Source organism: Anabrus simplex, chromosome 11 (assembly GCF_040414725.1).
Source record: "Anabrus simplex isolate iqAnaSimp1 chromosome 11, ASM4041472v1, whole genome shotgun sequence".
Classification (NCBI taxonomy): domain Eukaryota; kingdom Metazoa; phylum Arthropoda; class Insecta; order Orthoptera; family Tettigoniidae; genus Anabrus; species Anabrus simplex.
In genome coordinates this window covers 88,082,217-88,095,251 of record NC_090275.1, presented here as the reverse complement: position 1 = coordinate 88,095,251, position 13,035 = coordinate 88,082,217, and the positions used below count along the sequence as shown (strand labels likewise).

The 13,035-nt window shown below is 39.9% G+C and overlaps 1 protein-coding gene across 1 annotated transcript in view; it reads right to left on the bottom strand.

Moving 5' to 3' along the window:
- LOC136883498 (fatty acid synthase) overlaps positions 1–13,035 on the bottom strand; it is a 703,772-nt gene that overhangs the window by 87,493 nt on the left and 603,244 nt on the right. Inside the window, exon 33 of the mRNA XM_067155848.2 lies at positions 5,322–5,584. Within this exon, the coding sequence (XP_067011949.2) occupies positions 5,322–5,584 (263 nt within the window). The remainder of the gene's footprint in view (positions 1–5,321; positions 5,585–13,035) is intronic.

Sequence of the window (13,035 nt, the reverse complement as noted above, 5' to 3'; positions counted from 1 at the left end):
GTTGTGCTAACTACCTTGATGATATTATTGTGACCGGCGCAGATCATCAAGAACATCTCCATAATCTGCGCCTCCTTCTCACGAAGTTGAAAGACAATGGCCTACGAGCGAATCTCGCTAAATGCACTTTCTTTCAGCTGCAAGTTCAATACCTGGGACACATCCTCGATAAAAACGGCATTCAACCTAGTGAACGGAATGTCTCGGCGATTGTAAACATGCCTGTACCACAGAACATCAAGCAGCTCCAATCCTTCCTAGGCAAAGCGAACTACTATAACAAGTTCATTCCCCGCTTCGCTTCAGTTGCAGCTCCATTAAATGCCTTACACAAAAAAGGTGTTAAATTTCAGTGGTCTCCGCAATGCCAACAGGCCTGGCAAACGATCAACAAAGCCCTTGTTCAAGCTGTTAAACTCACTCATTTTCAGCCTGGCAAGCTCATCACGCTAGCTACTGATGCATCAGATTACGGTGTCGGCGCCGTTCTCTCCCAGAAGGATCGTCACGGGCAAGAACGCCCCATCGCCTTTGCTTCGAAGACACTTAATGAGCATCAACGTCAGTACTCCCAGATAGAAAAAGAAGCTTTAGCAATCATTTTTGGTATTCGCCGTTTCAATGAATATCTCTATGGCAACCATTTCCTGATCATTACTGATCACAAGCCTCTAGTACACTTATTCCATCCTGGTAATAAGATCCCTGAGCATTCCCTCAGAATGCTTCAAAGATGGTCCATGTTCCTTTCTGATTATTCCTATCAGATCGCCTATCGTGTCACATCCCAGCAATTTAATGCTGGTGCCCTCTCTCGCTTACCAGTCGGTCCTGATACCGCCTTCGATTCTCAAGAATCCGAATGTCTTCAGTTAGACATAGAACTCGAAGACACCGTATCCACCTTTCCTATTGACGCTACCTGCCTTGCTAAAGCTACGGATAAGGACAGTACACTTGCTACGGTACGTACTTACATCCGCAATGGTTGGCCCCTTCAGAACAAACTTCCTGCCCACCTTGCGCCTTATCATCGTATTCAGCATCGTCTTACGACTCGTGCCGGAGTTATACTCCTCGAAACCGGCACCACCTTCCGAGTGGTTATCCCACCTAGTCTACAGACACAAGTTCTCGACTTGTGACACCAAAGTCATTGGGGTATATCCCGCACTAAGCAACTGGCATGTCGACACTGCTACTGGCCTGGTATTGACGCCGCCATCGAAAAGCTCATCCGCCATTGTGAACAATGTCAAATTAATCAGAACGCCCCGTCTTCTGTTCTAGCTTCATGGCCTCCTGCTACTTCTCCATGGGAACGAGTTCACATCGATTTCCTCAATTCCATGTGGTTCATCATCATAGATTCTCTATTGAACTTTCCCTATGTAGTGGATATGCATTCGACTACTACTACAGAAGCTACCATTCGTGCTCTTCAGAAAATATTTACAACTGAAGGCTTACCTCAAGTCCTAATTTCTGACAATGGACCGCAATTTACAGCTACTGCTTTTAAGAACTTCTGTACATATAATGGCATTCGCCATATCCTAGCACCCCCTTTTCACCCTCAATCTAATGGTGAAGCTGAACGCTTTGTACAAACTTTTAAGAAAAGTATGAAAAAAGCTGTCTCTTCAGGCTTAACTAAAGACCAAGCATTGTTACAACTCTTAAGCAACTACAGAACTCTGCCCGGCGCTGATAATGTCACTCCCGCACAAAAGCTCCATGGACGACCTCACAGAACTTTACTTTCTCTGTTGCAGCCTCTTCCGGCCCAGCCTAAGACCTCGCCAACAAAGTTCACCGTCAACAACAGGGTCTACATAAGGACATTCAAGTCAAACCCGCTCTGGTTACCTGGTCTCATCCGCAGATCTTTGGGCCATCGTCTCTACGAGATTCAGACTGCTGAGAAACGCATTTGCCGCCACCAGGACCAGATACGCCTGCGCTACCGTCCATATCCGGCTATTGATTCTCTTGTTAAGCCAGATAAATCTATTGCTGAACGAGCTTTAGACCATTTAATAACCAGGGTGTTCCTTTCAGGACGATGTAGCGCCACTCCGCCCAGTCACAGCTCCGGACAATACAACAGAGACGTCAGAAGCTCCTGCCCAGCATCGTAGCCGCTGCCGCTTCACGCCATATCGGCGTATTTAGGAGGGGAGGGTGTTGTATGTCCTCCGCTCTCTTCGCTCAGCGCCAGACAGCCGCACGCACGCAAGCGTGGATCATTCGAGACTCGACACGCAGTCTTCAGTGCGCGTGTCTGTTACGTCGTGTGCAGTATATAAGGAGCTCCCTGTCTGTCACTCATCAGGATTCTCCCCAGTGTCCTGCTCCAGAATACACTGAACGTCGAACACGGAGGCTACTCCTCTTAAAAATGTGTCTCGACCAGGTGGACGGAATTCTGGTAGTATGAGGTTTCACCTCAGGTCACTACTCCACTTTCCCGTTCCTTCATCCATGTCGAGCCCCGATGTTGTATGCCACACATCCCCAAGCTCACTCAAGCTCCGACACACACATTAGATTCTCTAATTGTGAACATAGCTTTCATTTAGTACAAGCTTATGAACTCAGACACTTCAAGTTAGAAGGAACTCTCTTAGCTAATCTATGCTAGTGCAAATGATAGTTTTCAACTATCACGAACTATATCTTTCCCAAGAACTATCTTTTCAAGATAGCAGTGAGTGTAAATACATTCAGAGTGTACATAGTGTATAGAAACAGAAACTCTCTCAAGATTAATCATCTACTTTGCTTCAAGACAATTTTATGTTTTATTCCCCTACATACTGTAGAATTCTGTGTGAAGCAAATAAATAAGTTGTGTTCTTGTACACCTTATCTTGTTTACAACAACATATTTGTAAGGTTAGCTACACATCCAGTCCTGAAGTGAGAATGAATCTGCAGTGAAGTAGTCGTTTATAAGCCATGTACACTGCTAGCATCATATCCTCATTTGAAGAGAATATTCTGTAATAATTACTGTAGTTATGAATGAAGCTTTCTAAATAAGCATGGGTATTTTGGTGCAATCAGATGTCTGACAAGGCAACGTACAAATACATGTGCGGTAATGGCCTCAGTTGCGCAGATACCATACCAGCTGAGCTACATAACATCAGCATGCAACTTCACAAAACATATGTGTGTGGCCTGCCTTGATATGAAAAGTGTAAGATAACAAGAAGCCAAATGAAGACAGGAAGAAAAGGCAGGTGGTAAAAAACTATGAACAAAGGACAATCTCAGAAGGAGAAAGGATCCAAACATAAATTTAACAGACATCCCTGGTTCTTGGAGACAGTCCCCAAATTCATAATTTTGTTCACAGTTTTTCATAATTTCTGAAACTGTCCTCATTTTTCAACAAGCTCACTTTGACAGCATCCACTATACTAAAAGTATTCTCCTAATAACAATACCACAGGGGGACGGCTTGAGGATAGTCATTTTCTTCACAACTAAACAGGCATAATTCCCTTTGATGAAGATGTCTTATTTAATGAAATATCTCCTTTGAACAAATTTGTGAATCAAGATAACAGAATGTTATGTGAACAACCAACATGTGTGGAAAATGGAGTGATTTTTGTTTTCACATATCAAGCAGAAAATATTCTTATGTACTGTATTTAGCTGTAAAAACTGCCTTAGAATAATGCTTTTCTTGACAGGGTTTTCTTGGCTATGAACATCAGGACTTCTCAACAATCAAGAATATGTTTTAATACAGTCAAATGCATGTTGTGAGACTTTCCAATGACATTCAAGAATGTTCAAAAAAGCCTGCTTCAGGACAGGGACATATTGCAGAAGATTCATTCATTGGAAAAAGTATGTACGACTTTGCCAGAACAATTGGTTCCAATCTTGTAGTAAGTTAATATAGTGATAAAATTGTAACAACATTAGCAAGAATATCAACAATAGCAACAGAAACATTAACAGGCCGGTAATGTAGCAATCATACTGTAGAGCTGACCCGTGTCCTCAGATTTCTATGGTAACCTTATCCCAGAAGTAATGTTCACCCTTTTGTCTCTTCCTTTATCTGGCTTTCTTCTCACATCAAGCTTGAAGGTCTGTCAAGAAGCCCCTCTACGAGTGGTTATTCCTGCCCTCCTGACGATGCTGGGATGCAAAAACGAGCTTGTTGGGGGCTGACAAGAAACGAATATAGAAGAACAGGGATTGTTGAGGAGAGATCCTATCAGTATTTGAAGATGGCAGTGTATGAAGATGTGGTGACTGTCCTAGTCCTTTTGTGTTTTCGTGTTTTCCCTTGCTCCCTCTTCTGGCACTGTCCCATAACTGTATTTATCGTATTACAGGTGTATCAGCAATAGTGGCGATTAGGGGGGTGTCCCACCCCACTTTTGTGAAGGAAACATTACATTTGTATTCCATTCCAGCCGGCTGAAAGTAGAAATTACAGGAATTATTTACAGAAAGCAATTTATATAAGCCCCGTTGTCTTATTAGTTAATTCTTTCCTTTATTTTCTTTAATTATTAACAAAATTGTTAAAAGAAATATGCACAAAATGTCGTTTGTCATGGCTAACCGATTTGTACAGCACCACAGTAAGTAGTAGAGACTTTGCATGTGCTGTGAGAAAGGTTAGCAGGGGTATTTTTTTTTTGCCAAGGTCATGGACAGTAAGGTATGATTCACCCGCTTGCCGTGTGCATTCGTCACTCTGGCAGTCTCTTTAGTGTCTGTTAATTTCTTATTAAATGATACTAAATGATTTTTAATTATATTATCATGTCATACTTCTGTTTAATTGTAATACGCATTAGTATTGTTCCTTTGGTGAAAGTTTTATTGTATAGTATTGAATCAAAATCTCAAAAACTATTCTGCACTTGAGTTGGTACGCTGTCAAACTTTACTTCTCTGTCAAAATTTGCTCAGAGAGTATAAAAAGAATGCACCATTTTCTAGCTTTTTTTTTTGTTTGTTTTATGTTCCAGTTTTGATGTAAACCCCCCTCCTCCACCACCTGCCCACTATATCCCACAAACCCCAGTACTTTTTGGTGTCTGTATGTTTTTTGCCCCCCAATTTATAATTCCAAATCGCTGCTACTGTATATCACTGGTGATTGATATATTCCTTTCTTTCTATATATGACTTGCTTCTTTTTTTATTTATTTATTTATTTCCATTGCTTATAAACAGCAATATCGTACTAATCTTAAGTTCTTAATAGCTTCAAAGAATGGTTATGAAACTTACTACTGTATTCATATTTCTACTACTAAGAAGATGACGTATAAACTGACCGGGAAGAAATATTTGGCCATTTCTTTGATTGAATAACCACATTCTTTGGAGAACATCTGAAGACAAACAGTTTGACTGTTAAGATGTACACTGAGAGGTGAAAGAGTATCCGCAAGCCCCTCCGTACCAGGAATGAGGAACACCGTATCTGGTAACTTGCCCAATGAAGGAAGCTGTACCATTGTTGGATACTCAGCACGTTCATCTGACAGCATAGTTTTCAGATATCTTCCTAAGTGCAGCACTTCTTCTAGCTTCATGTCTATGAGAAAGAAACAAAGAAAACAAGTTAATTATTCAGAAAATAACAAGCATATTGGTTCATGAACAACTAACTGTACATCTATAATAATATTTCACTAAGTTCTTTTTTGCTAAAGCTGCCTTTTAACATCAGATGTGGTTGCATCTGTGTATTGGCTATCTGCATAGTAAGGTCACATGGTTCACAGAGGATGTAAGAAAAACAGCAAACAGAAAACTATTCCATACCTAAATAAAAGATTTTGTTTTGCCAGTTGCTTTACGTCGCACCAACACAGATAGGTCTTATGGCGATTATGGGACAGGAAAGGCCTAGGAATGGGAAGGATGCGCGCATGCCCTTAATTAAGGTACAGCCCCAGCATTTGCCTGGTGTGAATATGGGACACCACAGAAAACCATCTTCAGGGCTACCCTAAATAAAAGAACTACATATCTGAATGTAATTAATTGTAAGTATTACAAGTCTATGTTCTATCACGAACAGAAAGACAGGAACATGAAAAAAGAATACATAACAGGATAAACACAATAGAAAGAGCAATAGAAAGAGGGGAGAGAGAAATAAAGAGATTAACCTGCAATTGCTCGTGCTGTTAAAAAAATCTTAAAATGGTACATTTCTAGTAGTAACCGGTGTATTTATGCCAGCACTTATTTGATGAATTAGATATGCTTTCTTCAACCTCTATGTCAGTGTATGTTATTGGTTCAAGACACAGCAGGAAGTCATCAGACTCTCAACAGGCAAATTTCCGAACACCCGTGAAACTTGTTAGATAAAATCTATCGGGGAATGATGGCAACAGTTTCCATTCACGCTGCCAAGATTGCAACAATCACAATCTGGCACCAGTTGAAGTTAGCCTGTGCTCTGCTGTGTAATGTAAAAGGGGCATGCAAATGTAAACCAAACACCCGCTACCACGTGACCATGGAATGGTTTTATTCAAAAGTAATTATTAAAACCATTAATACATTTATCCCAATGGGAGACGAGACGATCAATTCCAGTTTTGCAGAAAGAGGTAGGTTGCTGACAGATCCACAACCACACCCACTGATGCACTTCCTCGTCCGAATGAAACTGACGTCCACGAATGTCTTCCTTCAGGTCGTCAAAAATGTGAAAAATCACAAGGTGAAAGATTCAGGCTGTACGGAGGATGTTGAAGTATTTCCCAACTAAATCGCTGAAGCGTAGTCTTCGCCAGATTGGAAATATGGGGATGAGCATTACCATGCAACAGGATGACTCCATCTGACAGCATTCCATGGCATTTAGACTTTATGGTATGTCGCAGTTTCTGCAAAGTGTCTTCATAGCGCTGCACATTGATTGTGGTTCCACATTCATGGAAGTCGAAAAGCAGAGGGCCCCTGCAGGTCATCACGACTTGATTGGAACTTGTGCGAACATCTTTGGATTTCTTTGGTGGGGAAGACTTGTGATGTTTCTACTATTGGCTTCGCCGTTTGCTCTTGGGCTCGAAATGGTGGCACCACGATTTGTCCCTTTGACAATACGGGACAGAAATGCACATACTCTTCCTTGTGGTACTGCTGCAGATGACTCACACATGATGCCATTCTGTCAATCTTTTGTCCCTCCATCAGTTAATGCGGAACCCTCCGTGCGTAAATTTTGTGGAAATGCAAGTGATCTTTGATAATGGCAAGCACGGAGCCATGGCTAATGCTGATCTGAACATGAATTTCTTCCTCCATGATTCGTCGATTTTTCTGGATAAGACCATCAAGCCGCCCTATCACATCAGCAGTAATGGCTCGATGGGTCTGTCCTGGGCGTGCATCGTCTAGCAGTGATGTGCGCCCTTCTCGTGATCACCTATGCCACATGTGCACACTCGCCATGGACAGGCAAGTTTCGCCATACACAGCAGACATGTGATGACGAGTTTCACGTTCTCAAGCACTCTCAGCCACCAGGAAACGAATCAGATATCTCGGCTCTTCTTTGCTTGCCTCCATTTCTTCAAAATAATAAACAATGTTAGGTTCAATGGTCCACCCAATCAATACATCTCACTTTAAAAGTGAAAACTATTTAATATAGAAACATATTAAACAAACCCTGGAACATGTTTCATCTCATTTGAGACTTCATCAACCATAACGTCTCGTAGTAAATTACAAAGCTCATTGTTACTGTCTAGTAACTGAAAATAATGGAAGAATCCATGTCCTTTAAGAACTATTTGTAAATACACTACTGATAAAATATACATATTTTTAAAAAAATTGTCCTCACTTCTAGCAAAAAATTATTATCTTCAATGTTAAAATTTGAAACATTTCTTGAAACATGACATGCCAGCCATAACGTCTCGTAACAGAATACAAAGCTCACTGTTGCTGTCTAGTAATTTAAAAACCATTTCTTCAGCCGGACGAACACACTAAATCAGTCTCGCACAAACAAAGACATAACCCAACAACTGTGAGCACCTGTGAGTTGTCTCTGTGCCGTCCTCCTACCACAGTGATGGCAGTATCGATACGTAACAACAGTGTTGCCATCTTTTGCGCAGAATGTGTGTTATTGCGGATGTTTGGTTTTCATTTGACTGTCCCTTATACAATCAATTTCTAGTTAGTTTTTCCTTACAAGTGTTATACATAAAGTGTTTATCAGTAAGGTTTGCTGTGTTGACTGTAATGTCCGATCCGTGTTGTGTGTGATAGATAAGTCCATGTAATTTTAGCTCAAATGTGTGTTGCTTCCATCCTTTTATAATGATGGTGACTAAGGGTGTACCCATGTGTGTGTGTGCGTGCGCGCTTGAATGACAGCAAGGCCAATTTGTCATCCTCTATATGTGATTTTTATTTTATGGAGAAAAATATCACACGAGAACACGTTTACTAATTTCTAAATGACTTTATTATTACAAACTTATTCTAGTCTCGTCAATCTCTCGTTTTTTAAACACCACAGAGCTAACTTTTTACTTTCCTGCCAGAAGAAGAAAACAATTGCTCCTCTCAAACTATCTACAAAGAAAATATACATGTTTCACACCAGAGACCTAATGGCGCTGTTTCTTGACGCCATATTGGAAGTCTGAGTGTCCGTACGTCTGTTGCTATGTTAAGCAGGATAAGCATATGAACGTTATACGTCCAGGGTCACGAAACATAAATATATTAACATAATACTTTCGAGTCATCGTAAAACTTCAAAATACGATTATTGAAGGCTTTATCATAATTAGGATATCTGTCCTACGACAATTATCCCCTTAAAACCTTCAATACTCATCCCGGACCTTCCCTTCTCTAGGTCCCAAATTACATCTAGGCGTCTTGATATCTGTCTTCAGCTATTCCATCCTCCACGACAGGCATTGGTGCATGTTGATTCTCTCCGGAGTCCTCAATCCTCCGGGAACCCCCAGAGAGTGCCCACTCTCCGGTCCCTCTGCTCTCCTGTAGGGGTCAAGATAACACCTTCTCCTTGAGAAACCTCACTGCCATTTCAGTCGTCTTTTTTCTTTTTCTTGGAAAATACACCTGTTGTATCTTCTGAGCTTTTCTCACCATCCTTCTTGCTTTTTTCTTATTTTCAGCTATTTTACTATCTGATTGATCCTCCTCTCCAGATGCCTTTTTGGCCCTTGCTTCTTTTTCAGCCTTTCTCTTGGCAACTTTTTCTGATGAAGTCTCTCAGCCTCTTTTCTAAGAAATCTATCTTCACGATAACATACATATCGCCGTAAGTGTGACCTTGAGTGACAATGGATGGTTAGAACTCTCTCTTGTTCATCATACCATGACAAGTAGGTATGACACAAATCATAGTAATACACCCCTACATTCTGAGCATATTCAGCACCTATGTTTTCAGTTCTGGCTTTAGATTTGGATTTCTTCTCTTCTTCTTCCCCGGCTTTCTTTTCAGCTTTTTTTGTCTCCTCCGCTTTCTCCTTTCTCACCATCAACAGAACCTACTGAATCAAGAATCATAAAGTTGACAAGGTTGAGCTCCTTTTCATCATCCTTTCCACCACTCCCTTCATCGTCACTCTTGGATTTGTCAGCCAAGAGAGCCTTGAATTTGATGTGATCCAAGGAACACAGATAATGTTCATAAAACATTGGTGTATTGCATCTTTGTTTACACATCTGGCAATATGGATTCAAGAATTTCACCATATTCTCATGGTCCTCAGAAGTCATGTGTGTTGATTTGGGCTGCTTGTAACTGAGCTTACAAATGGCACAGGACTTCGTTCTATCAGACAGTATATGCCGGAACTCTTCAGTTTCCTCTAGAATGCGTTGCTTTTTTCGTTGATTTATACGCATTCGCTGCAAGGTCTGCTTACGTAATAATTATTGTTTCCTCATGGTATTTATGTGTTTAGATGAATAAAGGTACTCCTGTACTCTGTCACATTGTATTAAGCAACGAGGACAGGACATATCATTCACAGGTTTCTTTCGTTGAACTTCTTCAGTTGTAGAATGAGCATCGTTGCATTGTTAGCCTCTGAAATGGTTTTCTCTTCACCTTTCTTCTTCTTGACTTCGTTTTCCAAGGTGTGCATATCACTTACTACTTTATCTACATCTAATTCTACGCTGTTGCTTTTGCCATTAATTTTTGAAATATCCTCTTTCAGATCTTTAACCCAGGAATCGATTTGGGCTTTTATCTCTTGAGACTGGGCCTCGATTTTCCCTTTGAGTGTTTCAGATTGTGTCCCGATCAAAGTAGTTAATTGCATAAGCATAATGCCTACCCGGTCATTGGCTTCCTTCTCCGAGATGACTTCAAAATCGAAACTGCCCGGGTCTTCCTCATTTTCTATCAGATCCTGGCGTAGCCTCTCTTGTAGTTCCGCCTTGCTCCCAGCCGTCGGTAACACTCGGAATGCCAGCGCCTTTCGTAAAACCACTACAGTCATTTGATCAATCTTCATCGTTAAGTTTCAAAAGTCCTGTCATGGTCGCCAATTTGTCGTTCTCTATATGCGATTTTTATTTTACAGAGAACGACTTTATTATCACTACAAACTTATTCTAGTCTTGTAAATCTCTTGTTTTTTAAACAGCACAGTGCTAACTTTTTTACTTTCCTGCCAGAAGAAGAAAACAATCGCTCCTCTCAAACAATCTACAAAGAAAATATACATGTTTCACACCAGAGACCTAATGGTGCTGTTTCTTGACGCCATATTGGAAGTCTGAGTGTCCATACGTCCGTTGCTATGTTAAGCAGGATAAGCGTATGTACGTTATACGTCCAGGGACACGAAACATAAATATATTAACATAATACTTTCGAGTCATCGTAAAACTTCAAAATACGATTATTGAAGGTTTTATCATAATTAGGACATCTGTCCTACGACAAATTTATGTGCTCTCTTGCAAAACATCAATAGTGAAACTTGGAACACTGAGACATGTTCTAATTTTCATTCTTATTTTCAGATGGAGAGTTTTTCATACCCACAAAGCAACTTAACTGCAGGATGGAATTGTCACATTGTGTTTTACAAAGAAGGCTGGACATTACAGTGGAACATTATGTGTGCACTATGAAGATGCAGTAAGAATGTAAGCACAAGTCTTAACTTCAGGAATGGTGTCCGGGAACAACAACATCTACAACTTTGGGACAACTTAAGAGGATGAATGAAGACTTCAAAACGTAAGTACCATGTAAAGTAGTTTCAATCTTCAATTTATATATATGGCTATGGTTTGAAAAAGTAATTTTTCTTCTAGAGATTTTCCATTTCAAATTCCCATAGAATTTGGTGTAGTACTGTAATTTGTTGAGTTGTACGAGATTTTTTTCAGTATCATTTTTCTATCATTGTTGTGATAAAGTAAACAATTGCTACTCTAATAATCATTCAATTAATGCCATTAACTAAAAGTGTATGAGTGATTAAAACTATTCAACTGATATGTTAGGGAAGTATTGTCTTCAATCAGGCTATGCCTTACATTATATCTCAGTCTTGTGAGATGTGGATTAGGATGGGAAGAGATGAGAATAATAATAATAATAATAATAATAATAATAATAATAATAATAATAATAATAATAATAAGCATAATAAAAGTGGAATGACCGGGCAAGTTGGCCATGCGGTTAGGGGTGCACGGCTGCGAGCTTGCATTCAGGAGATAATGGGTTCGAATCCCACTGTCCGCTGCCCTGAAGATGGTTTTCCGTGGTTTCCCACTTTCATGCCGGGCAAATGCTGGGGCTGTACCTTAATTAAGGCCACAGACGCTTCCTGCCAACTCCTAGGCCTTTCCTATCCCATCGTTGCCATAAGACTTATCTGTGTCGGTGCAATGTAAAGCCACTAGCAAAAAAAAAAAAAAAATAATAATAAATAAATAAATAAATAAATAAATGGAATGTATGTAAGTGAAAAATAACGTGAAGATTTTTGAGTTGAGTGCCATTGAATTTGCTAATGTGCCCACATATATTTGTCATTCTGGTGGAATTCCCAGACTACGCCATTGCATCTTATTTATGGACAAATAGGGAGGTTAGGAAATTGTGAGGCATATTATTATAGTTTTGGCACTTGTGTTTAAAAATTATAAAATGGGTGAATGGAATATATACCATGTTCAAGTCTCATGCTCTTACATTATCCCATCTGTTATATCATGCTGTGCTAGTGATAATCTCCCATTTTTTGTGATTGATTTCGAACCGCATTTGGAAATTAGTTTGCAGTTTGCTTTACACGCACCGGCACAGAGAGGTCTTATATGGCAACGATGGGATAGGAAAGGGCTAGGAGTGGGGAGGAAACGGCCGTGGCCTTAATTAAGGTACCTCAGCATTTGCCAGGTGTGAAAATGGGAAACCACGGAAAACCATCTTCAGGGTGCCGACAGTGGGGTTCGAACCCACTATCTCCCAGATACTGGATACTGGCTGCACTTAAGCGACTGCAGCTATCGAGTTCAGTGGAAATTAGTAATACATTTTTGAAGTGACAAGTCCTTTAGTCACATTCACTGAATTATTGAAGCTATTGAAACCCCCAACAATAAATTAATCTCATGAATAATAATACTTGAATTAGACGTGTAAATAAATTGTAATGTATGTGTATCATACAGTTGTAGTAGGGTATTATTTGTAGATTAGTTGTTTTGTAGATAGTTTATTTTTTCTTCGATTGATTTGTTTGGTGGGCCATTTTAATTTGCCTGATTATCATTTTGTGTCAAAACTACCCATGTCTGTGTAGTATAGGGTTGCCAGGTCTCCTGTATTTTACCCATCTCATATATTTGACATATTTGATAACGTTTTTCCTCATGTTTCATTAAGTTTTATTTATTTATGTTAAAACTTCCGCATCATTCAAAGATTGGCATTCCCAAATCAATAATCGATGTTTCCAGTTTATCATCTTTGAATTTTCTCTTTTTCATGTT